Consider the following 24,659-nt stretch of genomic DNA (forward strand, 5'->3'; position numbering starts at 1 on the left):
GAAACCATGTCTCTACTAAAAATAAAAAATAAAGAAAAAAACAGCCAGGAGTGGTGGTGTGTGCCTGTAATCTCAGGCACGAGATTCGCCTGAACCTGGGAGGCAGGGGTTGCAGTGAATGTGAGCTGAGATCGCGCCACTGCACTCCAGCCTGGGTGACAGAGCGAGACTCTGTCTCAAAAAAGAAAAAAAAATTACAAATGAAATAAATGGAGAGATATTCCAAGCTCATGAACAAGAAGGAATGGTATCATGAAGTGTCCAGTCTTCCCTAGGTATTGCAATAATAATCAAGCCTCCAAAAAGGTTTCTTGTGGAACTTGTCAAGCTGATTCTAAAATCTGTTTGGAAGAGCAATGGGCCAAACATTCCCGCAGAAGAAAAGAGGGGCTACTTGCGCTGCCAAACATCAAGACTTACAAAGTTTTAGTGCAGGGATAGACGAACTAACCAAATAAATAAAATGGAAAGTTCTAAAACAGACCCACAAATGTAAGAAATTCTGACATATGAAAAAGAAGTGATTCAGATCAAAGGGGAAGGTAGAAACTATTCAATAATAGTGTCCCAAAATTCAACAAAATGCAGACAATGGATTATTCGTTTTTTTTTTTTTTAAGTTTTTCCTTGTCCCGTATTAAAACTTACAGTAGACATTCTACTTCCCTTAGGAAAATGGTAGGCATCCAAACTCAAATCAAATATACAAACAAATATTCCAAAACCCACAGAGAGCAAATAAAATTACCCATATCCCTTGCTTTTTATACAAATAAGAGACAAATAACACTTCAAATTTCATTTCAAGTAAGTGAGGAAAATATAAACATCCAAGACAAGCAATGTTAACTACAGAGCCTTTATTGAAAAAAATCAGAGGAAACTGTGTAGAAAAGAATCCTGGTAGTTGTGTAACGTAGACACCAACTAAGGTTCTCTCTAGGACAAGAGGTAAATAGCAATTAGAAGTGGGAGGTACCCTTTTGAATCTTGGTGTATAAAGAAAAGGAAGAAACAAAAGACAAGGGCTCTACTCAAATAAGATGGTAATCACAGAATCAGAAGTAGAAAGCCCCCAAAAAATCATGTAGTAAAGAAGGTGCATTTCACTATACCAACAGAAGAGGGCACTCTTAAACTTAAAAACTAAGCAAACCTTTTTTTCCTGGCCTCAAGGAATCCACTTGTTTCTTGAGGTCTATGAAAATCCAATATATCATCATAAACAAAATAAAGAACCTGACATCTATACTGTTCTCCAATAAGAAAACAAAAGAACAGAAATATTTTCTGCTGGAAAAAGTAACTCCCTAAAATTAAAAAAACACCTACCAAGAAGGAAAAAACTATAACATAATTCTCCAACATAAATTCAAAATAACTAAACAGCAGTTATAGGTATAAAAGAAAGATGAATGAGAATATAAAAAATTCTGAATATATATATGAAAGATACGAAAAGACAGCTGGCTAAAGTCAGGAAAAAATTTTTGTTTGTTTATTTGTTTTATTTATTGAGACAGAGTTTGGCTCTGTGGTCCAGGCTGGAGTGTAGTGGCGTGATCTCAGCTCACTACAACCTCCGCCTCCTGGGTTCAAGTGATTCTCTTGCCTCAACCTCCAGAGTAGCTGGAACTACTATAGGCACGTGCCACCACACCCGGCTAATTTTGATATTTTTAGTGGAGACAAGGTTTCACCATATTGGCCAGGCTGGTATTGAACTACTGACCTCAAGTGATCCACCCACTTCGGCATCCCAAAGTGTTGGGATTACAGGCGTGAGCCACTATGCCTGGCCAAAAATTTTGTTTAAAGACAAAATCACCTGAGAAATAAACAGTAAATTGCCAACTATCCAAGAGAGAATAAGTATATTCTGGTTTGAATTTTAAAAGCTATAAAAAATATTCTTAGGACAACTGAGAAAACTTAAATATGTAGATGAGCTGACTAAAAGGAAGTGAATATATAGGTTAGTAAATTTACAGAAAATAAAAGAGCTAGAGAAATAAATAACATCACAAAGAAATGAGACAAACACAGAACACAGGACAATCTTAAAAAACAACTGGCCTAGACTCCAAAAAGTCAATGACACAGAGATAAAAACTGATGAGGGAACTGTTTTACAGGTAACATTATAGAATTCTCAGGTGTGGTGGCTCGCATCTGTAATCCCAGCACTTTGGGAGGCCAAGGCAGGTGGATCACTGGAGGTCAGGAATTCAAAACTAGCCAGGCAACATGCTGAAACCCCGTCTTTATTAAAAATACAAAACTTAGCTGGGTATGGTGGCGAGCACCTGTAGTCCCAGCTACTTGAAAGGCCGAGGCAGGAGAATCACTTGACCTGGCAGGTGGAGGTCGCAGTGAGCCGAGATCACGCCTCTGCACTCCAGCCTTAGCAAGACAGCAAGACTCCATCTCAAAAAAAGAAAAAAAAAAATCTGAACTTCACTAGAATATAAACTCCAAGATGCCAAGGTCTTTTGTTCATTTACATTTCCCACAGACTTCAAAACTAGCAGCACACTGAAAGCCTTCAGTAAATATTTGCAAGCTGTTGGCCAGAAAGATAGGTAGAGGGAAAAAATGCAAATTAAAGAATCACCATTTTTTACCTATCACAATGGCAATAATTAATGAGGCTGGTATATTCAATGCTGCAGAAGGTAAAATATTGTCTTTATTAAAATTAAAAACACATAAAGCCTTTGATTAAACAATTCCATAGAAACAGCAGAATTTCAAAACATGTAAGTACATGAAGATCTGAATTTTCTGCAATGACTTAAAGATGCAAACAACCTGAATGACATCGACAAGGAAAGAGTTTATTAAATCATGCTGCATCAATACTGTATCACTAATTAAAAGGATGCAATAGCTGTCATTCTTGATGCTGAATGATGTTCTGTGAAAGCAACTTGCGAAGTTTTTATTAGTATGTTTAATACGGGAAAAATAAAACCTAATACGAGTGCCTACATAAATGAACATGGAGTAATAGGTTGAAGAATACATATCAAACCTAACATTAGTTACACCTCAGGGTGATGGGATTAGAGAAGCAAGATGTTATTAAAGTTTTTTAAAACTCTCCATTGTTTAACAATGAGGATGACTTTCATTCTTTTTAAAAATCAAATTGTCTTTCAATTCTTTTCATTAGTAAGAAATACATGGTTTTTAAAGAGAGAAATGATCAGTTAATGAAAAAAATAGTTTATATTCACATGTCCTTTATAGAAACAATGCTTCTTACCAAATCAACTATATTAGAATGTAAGTGATAAATGTAAGCTGAGCATGCAGTTATTATAATTTCTACTTCATATGGATCAACTATAATGATTCTAACTAATGGAAAATTCTTCCTATGTGAGACCTATAATAGTAACATTTCACTCTTTTCTGAGGTAAACCTTCAATTTGTATTCCCATAAGAGACTTCACAATTTTCTAACACCCAAATTTCAGTTAAAAAGTACAGGCAGGCCGGGCGCGGTGGCTCAAGCCTATAATCCCAGCACTTTGGGAGGCCGAGACAGGCGGATCACGAGGTCAGGAGATCGAGACCATCCTGGCTAACACGGTGAAACCCTGTCTCTAATAGAAAATACAAAAAACTAGCCGGGCGACGAGGCGGGTGCCTGTAGTCCCAGCTACTCGGGAGGCTGAGGCAGGAGAATGGCGTGAACCCGGGAGGTGGAGCTTGCAGTGAGCTGAGATCCAGCCACTGCACTCCAGCCTGGGCGGCAGAGCAAGACTCCGTCTCAAAAAAAAAAAAAAAAAAGTACAGGCAAATAAAGTATGAGAGGACCAAAATGCTAACAATAATTAACACTAGCTGGCAGAATAACGGGCAGGTACTGTATCTTTTTGTAGTTAAGTTTAAAACCATGAATTAAACATTCCATATGGTCCTTTTTTTTTTGAAGACAAGGTCTCGCTGTCACATAGGCTGGAGCACAGTGGTGTGATTACAGTGCACTACAGCCTCAACCTCCTGGGTTCAAGTGATCCTCCCATCTCAGCCTCCTGAGTAGCTGGGACTATAGGTATGGGCCATCACACCCAGATAATTTTTGTATTTTGTGTACAGACAGGGTTTTGCCATGGTGCCCAGGCTGGTTTCAAACTCCTGGGCTCAAGTGATCTGCCCACCTCCACCTCCCCAAGTGCTGTTATTACAGGTGTAAGCCACCATGTCCAGCCCCGATATGGTCCTCTTTGTTGATTAACGTGGAGCCTTGCACATAGTAAGCTCTATATACAAATGTAAATAGAAACAGTAACTTACCCACAGAAAGGCTAGGTCTTCAGTTGGCCTATTCAATTTCTCTTAAACACTTTGAATTCCTCAAAAAATAAACCTTGCACAATAAAATGTCTTTGTCACTTTAATTTTTGCACAGGAGGTAAAACAAAACTGGTGTCAAATAATATCATTACAGTAAAACACATATTCTTATACATAGTAAGAAATAACCTAACTTACTGTTTTAGAGTTAAAATAATGTATATGTTATTTACTCAAAGCACACGTACTGTATAATCAAAGCTAAGACAGAAAGCCTCAGGGATGGAGAGTCAAGGATCTGGGATTCACCGTAATTTCAGACAGACTGGGGACCGGCCAATCCCTAAATTCCAGATTTCAATAACAGTGATCTGCTATACGGGATTAAAAATAATAAACATGTAGCATATGCAGTATTACTTAGGAGATTACCCAGAGATGATACAAGAGGAAGCCCCTGACAGTGGGTCAAGCACTGGATTCTCATCTCATTTGTCTCATTAGATGGTTACTAATAACCATCTGATCTTGGGCACATCATTCAATGCTCTGAGGATCAATCTCTCTTCCTGAATCTGGGTCAGATCATCTTTAACACCCCTTTAAGGTGAAAATCTTCTGAGTTTTAGTATCTTCTTCAGTAAGGGAAGAAGAGAGGAAGAAAACAAAACCAAAACACAGAAGTGTTATTTGGTTTCACAGAAAGCTGAAAAACAAAATAATAAGGTCTACTAGTCAAAATTTGGGATTCCAGAATTAAAAAACAAAATTCTTAAGGTTTGTTTTATTACATATACTGATTCTTGTGATCTTTATTTGTTCAAAAGAAAAACAATTTTGTTGTCTGCATAAAGGGAAAAATGGGAATAACTAGCATCATTTGTAGGATATAGATATTCAGACATTCTTAAAATTTCAGGTTAGACATAAAGTAAAACAAATAGAAAATATCCTAAAGATTATTAGTAAGTACTACTATATGTAAAATTGCAGTAATCACCTAATTATAAGAACTGAAAGTTAAAAAGATTTCAAAGTAGTCTTTGACATTAGATAGAAACAATATAGAGAAAATATACTGTCCACTAGAATGAGTGAGTGAGTGAGTGAGTGAGTACAAGAGAACTTTAAGAATTGAAGATTTGGTCAATGATGTGTCTCAATGATTACATACAAGCTTCAATAACAAATCACTAACCTCAAAATCTGGTACTAGTTATTTTTAAAATGATAATTATATCATCATCTAATTCAACCCTTATTTTTAAAGAAGAGTAGCAGCCAAAATGATTGATACAGGAATAGGGATATTGTAATCCAGAAAATAAACTTGAAGAAGGCAATTTCAACAAGAAAATACTGAAAAGCATTTCTATTTACAATGTAAAAATTAAAGGTCTGCTTATTCCAAATGCTCTATTTTGCTGGGAATCATACTAGTTGAGCTTTAAAACGACTGATTTATGGATGCCAAAAAGTAGTGATCATTTCTGTAGATTACAATCTCAGTGCTATAGAATCTAAAAGAAACCTTATTTGCCAATAGAAATTAGTATGATGGCAGTATAACAAAGTGATTTTTGTGCTTTGCCCTCTTATTAGATAAATGACCCTGGGCAAGTTACTTCTCCAAATTGCAGTTTGCTCATCAGTAAAATCAGTTTGCTCAGAGATGTTTTTATATACATATATTCTTCCATTTAAATCTCAGAATCTTTCATTTTGAAATTTAAATGAAAGAATATATATAAAAACATTAAAGAATTATATTAAAAATTGTTACCTAAAATACTGTAAAGACATAAGTATTTTAAATAATCAGGTACTTTCAACAATTCTAGTAAACATTGAGCCAAAAGAAGGAAAAATATGTTTATCTAAATTCCTATTATGAAGTTAGAAGTGTTATTCAGAAAACAGACTATTTCAGAATTTACTTTATCCTTATTCTAATTAGTAAGGCACAAAGGTAACATTTTTGACGCTCACATAATATGGATTTTTATAGCAATGATATTTATATTGGTATGAACCTAGCCATAGCCTTTTTTTCAAGTCTCCTTGGCTTAAAGGCTACACAATTATTAATACAATATGAGAAGAAAAGGTTGGCATACAAAGGCCAAAGAACAAAGCAAATCAACATACACTAAAGATTAAACACAAGACTTATGAGCTTTAATTAACTGGATAGGATACTTTGCTAAAAATAGCATACAGCCCTAATCTTGATAGATATCTCTAGAAGAAGTAAAATACATTCCAAAACTACAAAAGCAGATTAAGTCACGATTCCAAAGAAGCTCACTGTATTTTTTTTTTATTTTGGTAATCTTACTTGAAAATGAGATTTATCAAACCCAGTGGGCTGTGTCAAGCTTATGTCACTATTATACATTTCCACCTACTATATTCCTTTAATTAGAAGCTAATTACATTTATCTATTTATTATATACCTTGGAATAGCAAATAATACATTTAGACTGCATCACCGCCATTCAATGTAAAATCACAGGAAAGAGAATGTATAGTCCAGAAAACAGAATAGTCATGAAGAGAAACAGAACAATCTTCAAGTATTTGAAAGCATGTTGACAAATAATTCATTTTCCCCGCATATGCTACAAGGAGGTAGATTTTAAGGCAACATAAAAAATAATTTGTTTATTCAGAATGGAAATGGGCTTATTTCTGGAAAATACTTTGCCAAACTGAAAGAACGCTAAAAATCCCTGCTCTTTCGATCCAGTGAACTTTAGAAATTTATTCCAAAGAAATCATTGCAGATGTGCTGAAAGATATATATAAAAGAATGCTGACACGGTTTATAGAAGGAGAAAAGGCTTACGGCAACCTAGGTATTGTTTAGCCATGAATAATTTTCAATTAATAATTTAAGACAATGAGAAAATGCTTAGGGTAAAATATAAGTTAGAAAAAACTATATAATGAATAGAGCCAATTTTGTTCTTCTCCCAAGAAAATATCTGTATACGTAAAAATAATTGGAAAAGTAACTGGAAGAAAAATCATAATTTAGCAGTTGATTATGTCTATGTATAGTGGCACGGCAGGTAATTTTTGTTCTAAATTTTAATTCAGAGCAGATGGTACTACTTTAATCAAGTTGAATAATCATCTATCAGGAATTTTATTAAAAAACTATGTGACTCCCAAGGTCTTTTCCAACTCAAAAATTCTACAACTGTAAGAAAACTTTCCACAACCAATTTAAAAATCAACAAGTCTCTCTGCCAAGACCAGAAAAACTAAAGTTAAATTTTCAAAGAAGGACTGACAGCCAAGAATGGCATTTATTTCAGAAGTAATATCAATATCCTCTGGCCAGTAGCTCTTTTTTTAGATAGAAAAACGGGCAATGAACCTAAATGAGCTGTGATTAAAAAAAACAAACAAAAAAAAAAACAAGAATATACCTGCAATTGCCAAAATGAAGAAGGAGGAAGAAGAGGAAGAGAAAAAGGAGAAAGGAACGAAGGCTTCTCCCTTATTTTTGGCAGAAAGGCTGCTGTCTAGATGGCTGATAAAATCTTTAAGTGATTAATTACCATATTCATGAAAGCTACTTAACCTTTTCATTTAACTGGTAGGAACCCCTACAAGAATGGGGGTGGGGGAGCTTAAGAAAGTTTATCCTTTTTACTAAAGAGTATCTGATTATATCAATATGATTGATCTCAGAATTAAGTGGTTCATGATAGGTAAATTTCAATTTTCTTCTAAAAAGACACCAAACCATGAAAAAAAAAAGTATAAACCACTGATTCAATTCATAAAATGTTAAATATTATCACCGCAAATCTCAAATATTCATCTATTTTAAGCTAAAAAGACAGTTTCATAAAATTATTATATCATAGATTAGAATTCTGTAATTCAAAATTAAGAAAAATATTCTCCTTGTAATGACTGAAGAGAGCTATTTGTTATAAAAGGAAGAAACCAAAAAATGTCATAAACTTTTTACTAGCGGTAAATAGGAATGCAACATAATAACTATCTTCTAATAGGATATCATAACTAACATTTGGATGAGAATATAACCATAAAATTACAAGACAAAAAGAAAATAATTAAAAATCTAAAGTACATATAACTTGAAACATCTAGAGAAATCAGTAAGACATTTTAATTTCAGCTATTTAGTTACATGTGCATATATATTTATACACACATATGTGTATGTATATATATCATACCATCTTTATTGCTAGTTATATGACACAGAAGATAGTTTAAATGAAATACTTATGATAGTTTTTCTATATTTAGAATCTCATATGATGGGAAAAAATTGGAGGTTGTATAGAAAAATCAAGGGAACACAAATCCTTATGGAACCTGGTCAAGATATATAGTTTATTATTCTTTCCCTTTTGGTTTTTAATAAAAAGTACTATAGACAAAAAGAAAAAACAAAAATCCTCAAGACCATGATTTTCTCACCAGTTATTGTAAACAAGGAAAGATCTGTTTTCCCAAAATATCACAACTAAGACATAAATTTATTTTTAAAAAGGAAAGGAAAGGAAGGAAAAGAGAAAGAGATTACCATCCTTTTAGAATTAAATACTTACCCTTATTTTCATAGATTCACTTTATTAGAAAGATTTGGCAGAAACTAACACCGGAAATATACTCATGGTTTTCTAATTAACACATGAAAGAATATCCACTAAAAAATTTAAAGATAAACAATATGCCAAAAACAGTTCTAATATGATCAATGATATGCTATATGTGTTGTAAAATTGCATGAAACCTGCTTTTTCTTATTTTCCTATTATGACTTACCACAGGAACCATTTCTGAGGCAATTTTACTTGACCACCACCCATCTCCTATTGTGACAAATGATTCAATACCCAGTATCTTCAACCATTTTTTAAATGCTGCAGTATTTAAGACTTACTACCTAGAGGAAGGTGTAAAAACATTACAAAATTCAACATTTTTGTAACAGCTATTGTACTTGAAAATTAGTAGCCAAATTCTGAAAAACCTGTTCTCTGCTTAAAAAATAAAAAAAAACCCAAAAAACTTCCATAAATCTTTTTCAAAATGGCATCTGAAAAATAAATACCCTCAAGAAGAGACTAATTCACATATGTTCTTAGAGGAAATAGCAGTATACAATATTTTATACATTTCAAAAGGGTATCATATTCTTCTGAGTGTTGCAACAGACTCCAGATCTGCAATCGTGCTGCAGTCATGAATAAACATATTCCTCTGAAGTTCTAAGTATGTGTGGCCATATCAAGGGCATGGAGCATGCATAACAGATTCGAAATGGATTTACATTACCTCCAACCTTAGGGCCACCTGCTGAACCAGGCTTCCTTGCACTGTTGACAGGATTTCCGGATGTTTTAGGTGCAGGAACCTTGAAGGCTGAAGCAGCTGATGACGGCCTATTTCCATCCACTGATTCTTCATCATCGAAGCTTTTATCTGCACAAAGCATTCGAAAAATGTATTTAAGAGAACTAAGCTTTGATCCATTTTCCCTAAAGCTAAAAAATAAAATAAAGCCATATATAAAATCATTACTTTGGTAAGATATATCATACACAATAAAGGTCCTTTGAATAAGCATTTATATATTGGCTAACACCATATAAAATAATCCTCTGTAATTCACAATCAAAATGCAGTATTTTCACACTTCTTACTTATACATATTAAGTCAAAACATAAAACAAAACATTAACTCTAAAGGTAGTAAAAGTATTTTTCATGTTTTTGCTACTCTGCATTTTCTGCCAGCTCCTCCCATAGTGTATCTTCTAGCATGCCCTGCCTTATTCCTTATACCCAGATGCTGCAACTTACAATCACAGATCCGTTTGCAAATCAGTCGCCTCATTCCTCTGAAAGCTCTTAATTTCCCTCACCCTAGGAGGCTCCCAATAGTTCACATGGCCAAATACAGTAAATTCGATACTAATCAAAGATTCTATCAAAAAAAGACAGAAACAACCACAGAACCACCACTGAGGTTTGTGCCGGCATTTTTCTTTCTCTTCCCTGCCCTAGGTGCTGTAACAGCCAATCAGCTACAAGGTGACATCATCTTATGGCAGCTACTGCCAGATGAAAGGTAAAAATTCTCCATGCATCTAAAAAATTCTCTATTAGCTATAATCTTTATTCTATATCAAAATTTCAAAGGCATTCAAAACTAAAGGTTTAGAAATCTAAGTTTTTCTTATTTGACATGAAAATATATATAAATAGAAAATAAGGTTTTATGCAATATTCATTCTGCTGGGATGCTTATTGCATCAGTAAAGCATAGACTGCCACAGTGCTCATTACTGTGCATAATTAACTCTGTAATCTTAAAATCTGCTCTTTATTTAAGCCATAGAAACCAAACAAAACAATTTGTTTTCATAAATGATTCTACAAGGCTCCTTTCGGAATATGAATGACCACACTAGTATCATCTACTTATATGCAAATGAAACACCTCCCAGCATCCCCTCTCTCTCTCTCTCTCTCACACACACACACACACACACACACACACACACACACACAATGTATTCTACTCTCCTGAGAAGATGGTTTTCTCTAGGACCCTGCACAAATCAACCATGACAAACAACATGGGCGAGGCAGAGAAGCAGCTTTACCACACACTTCAGATGAATATGCCAGAATCTTTTCCTTTCAATGGACTTTCTTTACTTAAACAAATACCCAGTCACCTAGAATTAAATAATTCCTATAAAGAGATACTATCAAATATTTTTAAAGAAAAATAACTATTTTTAATATATAACTATTTAATATAACTATTAAATATATTTTAATGAAAATATGCCAAGAAAGTTTTAAGACTTTTATTTATTAAAAGAAAAAAGAATCAAATAGACACTCTAAAGCCACACTCTATTTCAGAAAGTGTTTTTAAGTAACACAATTTGCAGGAAAAAATTATCTTCTACTCTTAAAAAATTGTTTTTTTAGCATAACACTATTAGGGAATCAGTTTGGATAAATTAATAAGCTTAAAACCTATGCAGTACATAGACTGCTTTGTTAAAAACACTAATACAAATCCAGATAAACTTTTTTGCTACTGTTATGTTAAAATGCAGTTAAGAAAGACAGAGTAGACATACAAATCTACAGAAAGTTCAGCACTGAAACACAGAGTAGCCAGAAGTTCCCACGGAAACAGTATTCTGTTCCTACACACACACAAGAATTGAAAAGAGTAAATATGTCCCTACCATTAAAAAAAAATTAACTCTTTTCTCAAACTACTGGGAAATTAATTTTTAAACTTTTTATCAAAATACAGCAAAGCATACAAATCATAAGTATACAGCCAATTAATTTTCACAAAATGATCATGCAGTATAACCAGTATCCAGATCCACAGATTATTACCAGCATCCTGTAAGTGCCCTTGAGACTCCTAAAAGTCTACATTTCCTACCAAAGCTAACTAGTCTTGAATTCTAACACTTGGTTTTGTTCATTTTTGAACATTATACAAAATGAATCATACAATATATATTCTGGTATCTAGCTTCTTTTTACTCAATGTTGGAAGATAATGTTTGGAAGATTCATTTTCATTGCTGATAGTTTTCTACTGTATGAAAGTACCACCACTTATTAATATCCATTCTACTACTGGCAGACATGGGCTGTTCCAGTATGAGGTTATTGTAAAATGGTACTACTAAGAGGTAAGCAAACAAACTCAAGTCTAAAGATTTGAGCCTTACTGAGGAAGTAGTAAGCATAATAATTTATTTTAGACTATAGTAAGTCAAAGATGCATAGTAATATCTATGGCACCAGTCCTCGAAATGTGGCCCCTATACCAGCAGCAAAGCATCACCTGGCAATTTGTTAAACATGCAAATTCTTGGGCCCCAACCCAACCTACTGAATCAGAAACTCTAGAGATGCAGCCCAGTAATCTGTGTCAACAAGCCCTCCTAGTCATTCTGATGCATGATTGAGTTTAAAAATCACTCCCCTAGGGGAGGGGATGGCATTCTTTTTCTATAAAGGATCACACAGCAAATATTTTAGGCTCTGTAAACCATACACATATGGCCTTTCCATGCAACTACTCAATTATGACATGATAGCACCAAAGCAGTTATATACACACAATATGTAAACAAATGGGTGCAGTTGTGTTTCAAGAAAATTTTATATACAAAAACAGGAGGGCAGATGGATTTGATCTGCAAGTAAGTTTGCCAATCTCTGCTCTAGGCTAATTACTAAAGAAGAGTAAGTAGGCTGGGCGCGGTGGCTCACACCTGTAATCCCAGCACTTTGGGAGGCTGAGGCAGGTGGATCGCGAGGTCAGGAGATCGAGAACATCCTGGCTAACACGGTGAAAGCCAATCTCTACTAAAAATACAAAACATTAGCCAGGCGTGGTGACGGGCGCCTGTAGTCCCAGCTACTTGGGAGGCTGAGGCAGGAGAATGGCGTGAACCCGGGAGGCGGAGGTTGCAGTGAGCCTAGATCGCGCCACTGCATTCCAGCCTGGGCGACAGAGTGAGACTCTGTCCCAAAAAAAAAAGAAAAGAAAAGTATACACATAGAAGAAAAAGAAAATAAATTTAAAATATCTGATTAACTGAAGAGAGACAAAAAGAAAAATAAAACAAGTGGATATGATAGAAAATAAAATAGTAAATATAAAACCAAGTATATCAGTAATTCTCTTAAATATAAATGAACTAGTACAAGTGAAAAACCCAGACTGGATTTTTTTAAAAATAGGCTGCTTAAATGAGGTATATTTTTACCTACAAGGTCACAAAAAGGTTAGGGAAAAATAGACTAAGGAAAACACAAATCAAAAGAAAGCTAGTGTAGCTACACTAATTTCAAATAAAGCAGCTTGAAAAAGCATTACTAGAGATAGAGATGTTTAACAATGAGAAAGAGGTTATTCCATGGAGGAAAAAAAATCAGAACCCTGAATATTTATGTACCCAGTAACACAGCTTCAAATATATAAAACAAAAACTGAACTAAAAAGAAAAGTAAATAAATCTATAAACATAGGAAGAAATAAAATTTTACCCACTTCCAATAAGGTTATGGATTTTTTTACTATTGGCTAAAAGAATCCATAAAACGAATTCATTATCATTAGCCCTAAAACTTAAAATTTGTTAAACATTTGTAAAGGGTTATAAATATTCTGGGCTTAAATTTTTTTCTAAATATGAAATATCAAAACAAGTCTCGATTATTTTCTTCTTAGCAGCTATCACTTACTGAAATAACAGACACTGATTTTTATATGTGGATTGGAAGCTTCTTAAGGAGCAGAAACTTTGTCTTGTTTATGCTGCAACCCCATTACCTAGAACAGTCTAGGAATAATTGTCACAGCCAACTAACTCTTCCTGCTGCTTACCTTGTCCCTTAAAGTTTATTCTCAACATGGCATCCTGGGTTGAACAAAGTCATATCACACCACTGTTCAAATCCTCCTATAACTACATAAAAAGGTCTACCAAAACTCTAAGATCTAAATTGTCACGCAGGTCTCTCCAACCTTATCTCCTACTTCTTTCTCTCTAATCCCCCGCACCAGCCTAGCCTCCCTCCTATGATTCATGGCAGAGCCTTTGCACTTGCTCCTTCTGCCTAGAATGCTTTTTTCATCCACATCCATACTGTTCACTTACCATCTTCATGTCTTTATTCATCTGTTGCCTTCTCAATGAAGTCTTCTCTGGATACTAAAATCACAAACTTCCCAATACCCTGGTACTCTGATGTATCCCTGCCTGTGTTATTTTTTCCTGGCACTTATCATCTACATATTTTACTTATTTTGCTTATCTGTGTCCTGCTACTGAAATATATGAGCTATAGGATTAAAAACTTTTGTCAGCTTTGTCCCAGTTATATCTTCAACATGTGGAACAATATCTAGAATGGCACACATTTCACAGTATGGAGACTTTCAGTCTCCAGTGAAAGTATTACTAAGTTATTTAAAGTAATACTACAAATGCAAATAATGATACACACTAAATAATGTAAATATTTTATACATAATAAAAGCAATAAATATTTTATAATAGAGTAAAAAATACAAGGATAAAACCAGTACAGTGGAGCTAGTTCTATTCTGAAGGCCTTGTGGGGCAAAGGGAACAGAATTCAAAACCCACATTAGATGCAGCGTCTAACAGAGGACTCTTCCCCAAAAAGCTGGTATACCAAACAACTATACCCTCGAGGTTAAAGTAAATCCCAAATAAGATCCTAATTTTCCTATAGTCAATTCCTTTCAAGCTCTTCTTCAAAGAGAATAACAGAGAAGTGAATCAAATAGAGTGCTTCATTAAGGTCAACTGCTTGGGCGGTCCAGACACCCAAGACCTTAAACTCTGTGGGCTCAGACAGGTAGTACTTCCAACCAACAGCCAAACAAAATGCAAACTTTCCCTGGAAGGTGTCTGGCCTCAAATTATTCCCACAAATAATTTCCCAAAAGGCACCAGGTACAACAGGAATCAAGAAACCATGAGCCAAGAACAATATAAAAAGAAAGACAATAGGAAAAGACCCACTTAAAATCCTAGAGTCATCGGACATAGACTAATCAATAACTAAGCAAACTTGACTTTGGGAATTGAAAAAGTATTAAAAGTGACATAGATTTTTAAAATAACCAAATGCAATTTCTACAAATAAAAATATAGTAACTGAAATTTAAATTCAGTGGGCAGGCATAACAGTAGCTTAGACACAACTCAAAGCATCATTAGTGAATTGAAAGACAAATCAGAAGATATTATTTAGGATACATATAGTAGGTGCTATAATACTGAATAAACAAAAGAAGAATCAAACACAAAAAGCAAACTACAAATTATGACTATGTTGACACTTTTGTTCTTGCTCCAAAGTTTCAAAAAGAGACTTGGTATGGTTGGGTGCAGAAACTGAACAAGATAAGCATATTAAAATATATTGAAGGATAGAAATTATTAAAGTGAGCAGGCTGCAGTGGAGAAAAGGAGAAACAGAAATAGAGAAAGAAGAGATGAAAATGAAGAAGGAAGAGATGGAAATGGAGGAGGCAAGAGAAGGAGAAGAGATGAAATACAGGAGGAGGAAATGGAGAACAATGGAAGAGACGGAGGGGAAGAGGAGGTGGATGGAGGAAGCGATTAAAAATACAGCAGGAAAAAGAGGAGGAAGAGACTGAAGGAAAAAAGGAGTAGAAGAAGGGAGAAGGGGAGAAGGAAAAAGAATACCAAGTTAAAATAAGGTTTTACCTTTTGTTGCCTCAAGTAACACTTGGAAACTGTCCCCAGCAAGCACTGAAACACTATAGGCCCACAATGACGTATCTGCATGCCTGAAAGTCAAAAAGCTCTGAAAACCCAGCTTTTGTTTTGTCTTTTAAACTCATTTGGTAGCATAAAACTGATCTGAACTCAGTTTATGACAAAACATGATGTGAACTGATATGAAGCTATTTATGTGTATTCTACTCAGTATGAACTCACATACATTTAATGGCAAAAACATGGCTGGGCCTGGTGGCTCACGTCTGTAATCCCAGCACTTTGGGAGGCCAAGGTGGGTGGACCATTTGAAGCCAGCAGTTTGAGACCAGCCTGGCCAACATGGCGAAACTTCATCTCTACAAAAAACACAAAAATTGTCCAGTTGTGGTGGTGCATGCCTGTAATCCCAGCTACTTGGGAGGCTGAGGCAGGAGAATCCCTTGAACACAGGAGGCAGAGGCTGCAGTGAGCCAAGATCACGCCACTGCACTTCAGCCTGGGCAACAGAGTGAGATCCTGTCTCAAAAAAAAAAAAAAAAACAAAAAACCAAAAAACATTAATGTGCTTGATCATGGGGTGCTGCCCCAAGCCCAGCAGAAACAGTTACATAATGCATGGGGAATGACCTTGTTAATTTTCTAAAATCTAATACATTCTGAATTGCAAAACACAAGTGGACCCCAAGATTTCAGATAAGGGTCTGTGAATTTATATTAATCATGCCTTGTCCCTTTTTTTCTTTTTCTCACTTCAGGAAAGCCATGTATTGAAATGGCTTTCTAAACTTTCCACCTCAGTTTTTTTTTTTTTTTTTTTTTTTTAAATTTGAGACAGAGTTTTGCTATTGTCACCCAGGCTGGAGTGTAATGGTGTGATCTCGGCTCACTGCAACCTCTGCCTCCCAGGTTCAAGTGATTCTACTGCTCCAGCCTCCTAAGTAGCTGGGATTACAGGCATGCACCACCACGCCCAGCTAATTTTGTCTTTTTAGTAGAGATGGGGTTTCACCATGTTGGCCAGGCTGGTTTCAAACTCCTGACCTCAGATGATCTGCCCTTCTTGGCCTCCCAAAGTGCTGGGATTACAGGCATGAGCCACCACGTCCGGCCTCCACTTCACTTTTATGGGTACATGTATTCCAAAACCCGAAACTTTTGCTTCTCAAATTCATATAAAAGATGTAAAACTGCTCCATTTTACTTGGCAAATAAAAGAGCAAGCCAAAAATTTATACCACATCTCATAGAAAAAAAAAAAATACATCTTGTGTGAATTTTCTTCAGCGAAACAAACAGTTCAGTAAGAAGAACCCCCAACACCATGAATTTTCATGCACAAAATATGCTCTGATTCACATTAAGTAGTTTCTTATACCAAAGTTCCTCTTTTCCCTTGAAGTTGTATCCTTCCTTATTCTAACTAAAACAATGAACAACAAGACTTGGGATTTCTAGGCTGTTTTACACTCTTGCATACCCAGCAGTGACTATGGTTATATCTAACAGCTAAATTACAAACTGAGATTAGGAAACAATAATCCCTATAAACTATTATACCTCAGATGCCTCAGAAAACTCAAATTTTAGCTGTCCACATTTTCCACACTGTGCTTTTGCAATGGGAAGCTCTCCTTGGCTTTTCTCTAATCTCACAGGTACCTCAAGCTAAGTCTCTTCTGCTGGCTGTTCTTTCTCTACCCAACAACTAAATGCTGAATATTCTCCTTCTCTCCAGACTACACACTCTCTAAATGACCTCATTTATTCTCAATGGTTTTAAATGCCTTCTGTATGCTGACAGCTCTCAAATGTTTGTCTCTAGCCTAGACCATCTCTGAGTTCCAGACCTATACATCCAATTGCTTACTAGATATCCCTCACCATGGGTATCTCCAAGTCACTCTAATTTCATATAGATACATAACACCAACATCATCCAAAACTGATCTCCCTAAGTCCTCCCCAATCCCAGTAAATAACGTCACCATCTATTCAGCTGCTCAAGTTCATAATGTTGGAACCCACCTCAAGTTTTCCTTTGACCCACAGAGATCATCTACCAACAGTTCTCGTGCTTAAATCCACCTATTTCTCTTTACCTCTGCTGCCACTCCTAATCTAAGGCCACACCAGTATTGTCTCTGCCTACATTACTACCACAGTCTATTAACTGGTCTCCTTGCTTCTATTTTTGACTTCCTTCCAAACCACAAAGTAGACAATATAATCCTCTAAAAAAGCAATTGGGATCAATGCCTGCCAAAATCACTAAATGAAAGGCTGAGGGGGAACTGTACAAAGGATGGATCAGGCTGATCACACCTAAACTCACAGTTCAATATCAGCATCACAAAGAAAGACAATCAGACAGTGTATCCCTTCTGACAGAAATCCAAAATATCACACATGAAAACATGTACCAACCCCACTCTAATAAATTAGACTTGATTCTGATCAAGTCATTAGAAAAATTTTCAATTTTGAGGAAATACAGGAGATAAACATTAAAAAGCAGAAATGTAAAAGCACCATACAACACAATAAAAAAATCTAGTGTGCAGGAAGAATATTTAACACATTTTTTTTCTTCAGTAAATAATGGCAAGAGGAGAAAAAAGTGAGATAAATCCTATAGATGAATAGAGCCTTAAGAGGTACATCAACCAATTGCAATGGTAAACCTTCTTCAAATACTGATTCAAAACAATCTGCAAAAAGATATTTATAAAACAATTGAGAAAATGTGAACATATTATTTGACACTAAGGGTTAAACTTTTAGGTGTGACACTGGTATTGTAACTGTCTTTCTAAAAGACATTTTATTTGATATACATGATGAGTATCATGTGCACATACACACACATCTCAGTCCAGCAGAATACTACGGCTGGGAAAAGATAGGGTAGGGATATAGATGAATAAATATTAGTCATGTATTGATAAATTCTTGAAACTGGATGATGAGTAGTAATGGAAGTTCATTATAATACTCTCTATTTCTGGGTATGTTTGAAATGCTTCATTAAAAATTATAATAATTTTAATCACTTTACTCCCTTGTTTAAAATCCTGCAGTGGAATCCCAATAAAATAACTCAAAAAGGTAAAGAAAATGAGATGAAGGTGGAATATGTGAAATCAGCATCTAAAAGATCACAATGAATTCTGAAAAGATGCAAATAAAAAGAATGCACATTCCTTTTGCTCTGAACTGTCAAGAAAAAAAAGAACGAACAGCTACTGAAGAATAACACCATTAACACCACAGTAAAGCCACAACTTGTGATTCTCAGAAGCTAAAACAGCAGAAAATTTATTTACCTTGCAGAATAACAGAGAAGTGACTATTTCTAAGCCAGAAAGTACAGGGATGAGCACAAGGAGCAAATGAAAATCTATGGAACAGTTTTATTAAACTCTTTCTCATCCCCGATTCAGGGAGCACAACATTTTACACACAAATGTGCACATGTGTGCACACACACACAGGATTTTGTGGAAATGGAACCACGGAAAAAGGAAAAAGCAAGTTCTTAGACACATTTAAACTTCTGTTTGTCAAAGTTAAAATTTAATAGAAGGATTGGGTAAGAAAGTCAAGGATATCTCCCAGAATATAGGATAAGAGAAAGACATAAAACTGGAAAGTGAAGACAAAACATAGAAGACAGAAGATCAACCCAGAAAGTTCAGTATCTGAATAATAGTTAGGTAAGAAAAGACTAAACTAATAAAGGGGAAAAACTTACGAAAAAATAATAGGAGAAAGCTTCCCACAGCTAAAGAAAATCACAAGCTTTCAGAAGTAAAAGAATCAAATAGTAAAAATTTAAAACATCTTCAATCTAAACTAAAATGAAAAACTTTAGTAAAATTATTAGAAATTGAAAATCCAAGCACTTCAAAAATAAGACAATTGGCTATATTTTAATATTCACATGAAGATGCAGTATTCTCAGCAGCACAACCTTAGTTAAGTTAACTATTTATTTACAAGAAAGTCAGTTCTATACAAAGCGGAATAGAGGCCATGATATTTGATAAAATATCTTGAAATTTCTAGGTAGATATATCTGACTAGTTAAAAATATATTTGAAGACTTTTGCCCTTTTATTTAAATGGGGTCCTTTAAAAATTCAAGACTTTAAACAGTCCAGTGAAGTAAAGAGACAATCACAATTTAAACCATTATTTGGTATTAATGAAATTAAATAACACATGCTATAATGGCCATAACATCTAACTAAATAACAAATGAGGCTCAGAATAAGGTTTACTTAGAACCTTTACAAAATTTAGTCATTTCAAGTACTTAAATTTTCAAGACAGGTTAGACTATTGCAGCTGTAAGAACATCAATTGTACTATTCTATATGTACAAAGAAAATATGTAAACCTTTTCTTGAAGATTCAAGTTTATTAGCAACATCAGGTTTGAGGATATGTTACTATTGGTGCCCAACCTCCTGCACCCAACGGGATAAATGAGACTGCCTTAGAAGGATACTATTTATTCAAAGGTAAAGTATATGCACTTAGATGCCCTTAACACAGACCTAAAACACAGGATGGTTGTACAACACCTTCAATGGCTACAGCAGGAAGGTACTATAGGGTGGCTTTATTTTAGTCATTGTCTATTTTCAATCTTAGTGCCTGCTACTTACTGCCTGTATTACTGCTAATGCCCAGTCTTCTGTCCCTTGTAATTTACTTTTTCACTTACAGACTTCTTTTCCCTCTATCAATGTTCCCACAAGAAAAGTTAGCCTTCCTGCCAGTAAGTCAAACAGTTGCTTTCTTTCATTAATTTAAATTACCCAATCCTAATGTATCACAAAGAATATTCAACAGCATAGAAGAGAGATCTATTTAGTATTAATTTCTTGCTATTCTATAAACAATTGTAGATCAAGTTATATATATATATACACACACACACCAAGTTATATATATGTGTGTATATATATACACCAAGCTATATATATGTGTAAAAATCAAGTTATATATATGTGTGTGTGTGTGTGTGTGTGTATATATATACACCAAGTTATATATTAGTTTGATGTAGTCCCAGAAGGCTAGTCTCTAGAAAGTCATGGTTATATCATCACTTGTACATATATTTTTAAAAACTCATTTTTGGAATAATAGATTGTGTTGAAATGTTAAAAGTTTAGAAACAATCTATTTACAACAAAACCTTACTTCTTTCCAGCCACTCTGCAGCATAACAACAAAAGGCCAAATTCCTCTTGCCTGCTTTTTGAGGCAGACTGCAGGGCTCAGCACCACATAATAATCCTACAGGTTTTTAACTCTATCTGGTTTGACTGACCAGAGCTACTGCATGATTACATGACTGCTTGGTTTAATAGTCATGGGTAAGGGCTGAGGACAACTAAATTGAAAAGCCCCCCAAACCCACCCCCTACTCTTAAGTGAAAGCCATTATAGTGCTTCACAAATCCAAGTTTGCCTAGAAATAAAACTGCTAATGAAATCTTTCACATGGTCTTGAAGTTAAGCTTACATCACATATTCAATAGATAATAGATTAATAACTGGAATATATAAAAAGCAAGTATAGACAAACAACAACCAAAAAGTTGGCTACGATGCTGAAAGGCATCTACCGAAAAGGAAATATAAATAACCAAACATATGAAGATGATCAATCTTATCAGAAACCATAAATGTTTATACAGGGCGAGATATTTTTCAACCATCTGATAGGCAAATTTTAATAATAACCAGAACTGAAAAGAATGTAGGACAGCAGGCACTACTGGTGGGAGTGTATGTGTGGCTTTAGCCTCTTTTGGAGCAAATTAGCTATACCTAACACAATTCTAAAATGAATGAAAACTTTGATTCAGAAATTCCACGTCCAGACTATTTTAAGAAATATATACACGTGTGTGTATACACAAACACATGTGGTTTGTACAAAGGTGCTTATTTCAGAACCATTTAGAAAAATTATATATAGTAAATAAATTTCCATAGAAGACAAAATGGTTATGATATGTCCATACTATAGAATATTATGAACCATTTAAAAAAATGATGCAGAATAACACAATGGTATTTTTTTAAAAAGCTCCATCCCATACTGAGTAAACATAGCAAATGGCAAAATTACATTCAGAATGGTATCATTTATGTAAACACAGTCAAAGCAAAACCATATACTTTGATACTTAATATGTATGTAAAGGCACAGTAACAGGTAGAAAATGAAATGCTCCATATTAATAAAAGTGTTCTCCTCTGTTTATACCCGGGATCAGGTCTTGAAGGTGGTTTTGAAGGGATTTTTGCTTTATTTTCATTGTTTGAATTTTGAAAGGGCAATGACATTGTATATTAAGTTCATAATTAAAATAAACAAAAAACATCAGGTAGGGGCAGTATAATCCACTTGTTTTATATGTTCATGTTTTATATGTTTACATGACTCTGGTATAGTGTATGTGCATTGGATGTGACAAAGACTAATATGCAGGAGTATATATCAAACTGTTAAGAAGTATATAAATTCCAAGATAGCCTATTACTATATACATATCTTTATTGTTTAAATTTTTTATACAGGTATGCATTTTTATAGAAGAGAATTAGCTGAAATGTTATCCTCTCATCTTCATCAGAGGTTACTTTTTAAAAAAATAATCAATATATTCCTAAACAGTCCAAATGTTATTATCTGAAAAAAGAAAAACAAAGTAAACATAAAACTATAACCACTGAACCTAAAATGTTTAAGAAAGACAGTAAAATCTGGATATGGCCTACACCAAATGCAACATTTAGAGTTATCTACAAATTAGGTTTTTTTTTTTTAAAAAAGGGAGAAACTTGGCAATGCCCTTAAGTATATGAGAACTTATTTGTTAATCCTGCTTTTGTCTTAAAAATTGATAGTTGAAAAATTGTTTTCTCATTTATTTCCATTAAGATCATATAAAATGGTTACATAAATTCTTTGAATAAATCATGACAAGATGTCAAACCAAATTTTCTATCAGATTTCCATTTAAATGTACATAATAGTTGAAATGACTGTCTACCAATACCATCATTTTGATACATTTGCATCCTATCCCTCATAGCCCCTAGGGGATTACTTTTTAGAAGAGTTCACTACATACATAGTCAAAGAAGGCTGAAACTGTTAAGAGCTAAAACCTCCAGATATGGAACAGTCTTCCTTAAGAACCTAGCAAAAAAACACTCAAAACATTTTTGAGGAACCTCAGATTTCCCTTCATACATATCTGTGATGTTGATGTGATTATAAAGTGTATCTCTAGGCCTCATAACAAAAAAAGGTGTAACAGAAAAAGAAAAAAAGCTCAATAGTGTTATAATGGAAAATACCAAATGCACATTTGGGACCCTAGATTTGGTTCTGGTTTGCTTTCTGTGCCTGGATCTGGGACATATTGTCTCAGCAGGTCTCAGTTTCCCAATCTGTAAGATGGAAATACCAAAATACTCTGAACACTTCATAGAGTTGTTCATACCTGAGGAGTTAATATATATCAAGTATACAAAAGTGCTTTGGAGAACTATTAGGCATTATAGAAATAATGTGTTTTTAAAATTATTCTTACCAAACTGAAACACTGGCAAAAATCTATTTTTAATCAAATTACACCCTGTGCATCTTAAAAGGTTAAATATTTTCTAGAAAAGTGTTTACTAGGGACACTGACAATTAACAATCATATGAATTAAAATAATGCCCATAGCAAGCCATTTTGCTTCCTTAAATATTTTACTTCCACATAATTCTACTTCTATCAAATATAACAGGAAGGATATCAAGCTAGCTAGTCAAATCTTCCTGCCAAAATTTGTCATTCCTCCAAAGGCAGTGTTCTTCCTCTAAGCTTCTGCACATATTCCACGCTTCTTCGAATATCCCTTCGTATCTACCACCAAGACTGAAGCTTGCTTGGGTTACAAGGTAAATTGTCACCTTATACTTGCCAGATCCCACACAGATACATCAAGTGAAAAAAGATGTCAAACGACATGCACACACATGCATAAATGCACACACAAGTGTACACACACACACACAAACACACAAGTGTCCTTCATTCTTTAGGGAGAAATATATTTCTTACACAGCAAATGATCGTCACCTTAAAAGGAAGTGTATAATACAAGCAAAAGAAGAAAAATAAATCTTACTCACCATCTCCCATAGCCATTAGATGGTCCAGGGAGCTCTCTCAAACCAAGAGGTCAAATAGCACAGCAAATAACTACAGCTCAGTGCCTGCGCCACTGGGCTCGGCCTGCAGCCTGCAGACACCCGGAGCACTGTGTGACCCAGGCCTCGCTGCAGCTCTGCACCGCAATAGCCAACAGCTGCTACTCCACTTCAAAATAAAAGTCTGGGGTCTTGCTGAAAACCCTCGTTTATTTAGCAGAGCTTAGAAGGACTTGATTAAGATTATTCTTTAGCTGCACATATGCTGTTGGATACAGGTTATGATGTTTCTCCTTGTACTGGCTGCCTGAAATTTAATCTAAGAAAAGCTCTGAGAGCCAATAAATGCCATCCCGCTGGGGGACTTTTAATGCAATCATCAAAACACAAGGCATGTGTTCAGCAATCATTTTCTGCTTCCCTAAAGATATCCATGTAATCAGTAGCAATCACATGATCTGATGGATTAACTGATTTGCGCCTTTTTAAAAAGGTTTTCATCCTTTTGTCGTTACCTTTTAATATTTACAACAGAAGACAGCTAGAAGTGCACAAACAGGAATAGCCCAGTTTCCATGATTAACTGCTCTCATTATGCAGGAAGCATTTCTGGCTGCCGTAAACAAATCACGTCAAAGGCAGCCCATCAAAGGCCGCTCTGTGTGCGGACAGCAGGGCCACACGGAACAAAGCTTGCTTCTGGTGGAGACAGAAACTAGCCAATGCGCAGCTGCAGCGGCGCAAAGCACCCTCTATCCAAGCTGCAGAACCATCAGCACATTGTCAAGCTAT

At 34.9% G+C, this 24,659-nt stretch overlaps 1 protein-coding gene across 6 annotated transcripts in view; it reads right to left on the minus strand.

Moving 5' to 3' along the window:
• CLASP2 (cytoplasmic linker associated protein 2) overlaps positions 1 to 24,659 on the minus strand; it is a 233,029-nt gene that overhangs the window by 155,795 nt on the left and 52,575 nt on the right. For 4 of the 6 annotated variants that reach the window (XM_023214679.2, XM_023214680.2, XM_023214681.3 and 1 more), the window contains exon 8: positions 9,636 to 9,782. In XM_023214679.2, coding sequence (XP_023070447.1) covers positions 9,636 to 9,782 — 147 coding nt within the window. Of the gene's footprint in view, positions 1 to 9,635; positions 9,783 to 23,849; positions 24,451 to 24,659 lie in introns of those variants that run through there. The other 2 variants (XM_023214684.2, XM_023214682.2) reach the window with 1 other exon arrangement.

The sequence above is a fragment of the Piliocolobus tephrosceles genome, chromosome 2 (assembly GCF_002776525.5).
Source record: "Piliocolobus tephrosceles isolate RC106 chromosome 2, ASM277652v3, whole genome shotgun sequence".
Lineage (NCBI taxonomy): Eukaryota > Metazoa > Chordata > Mammalia > Primates > Cercopithecidae > Piliocolobus > Piliocolobus tephrosceles.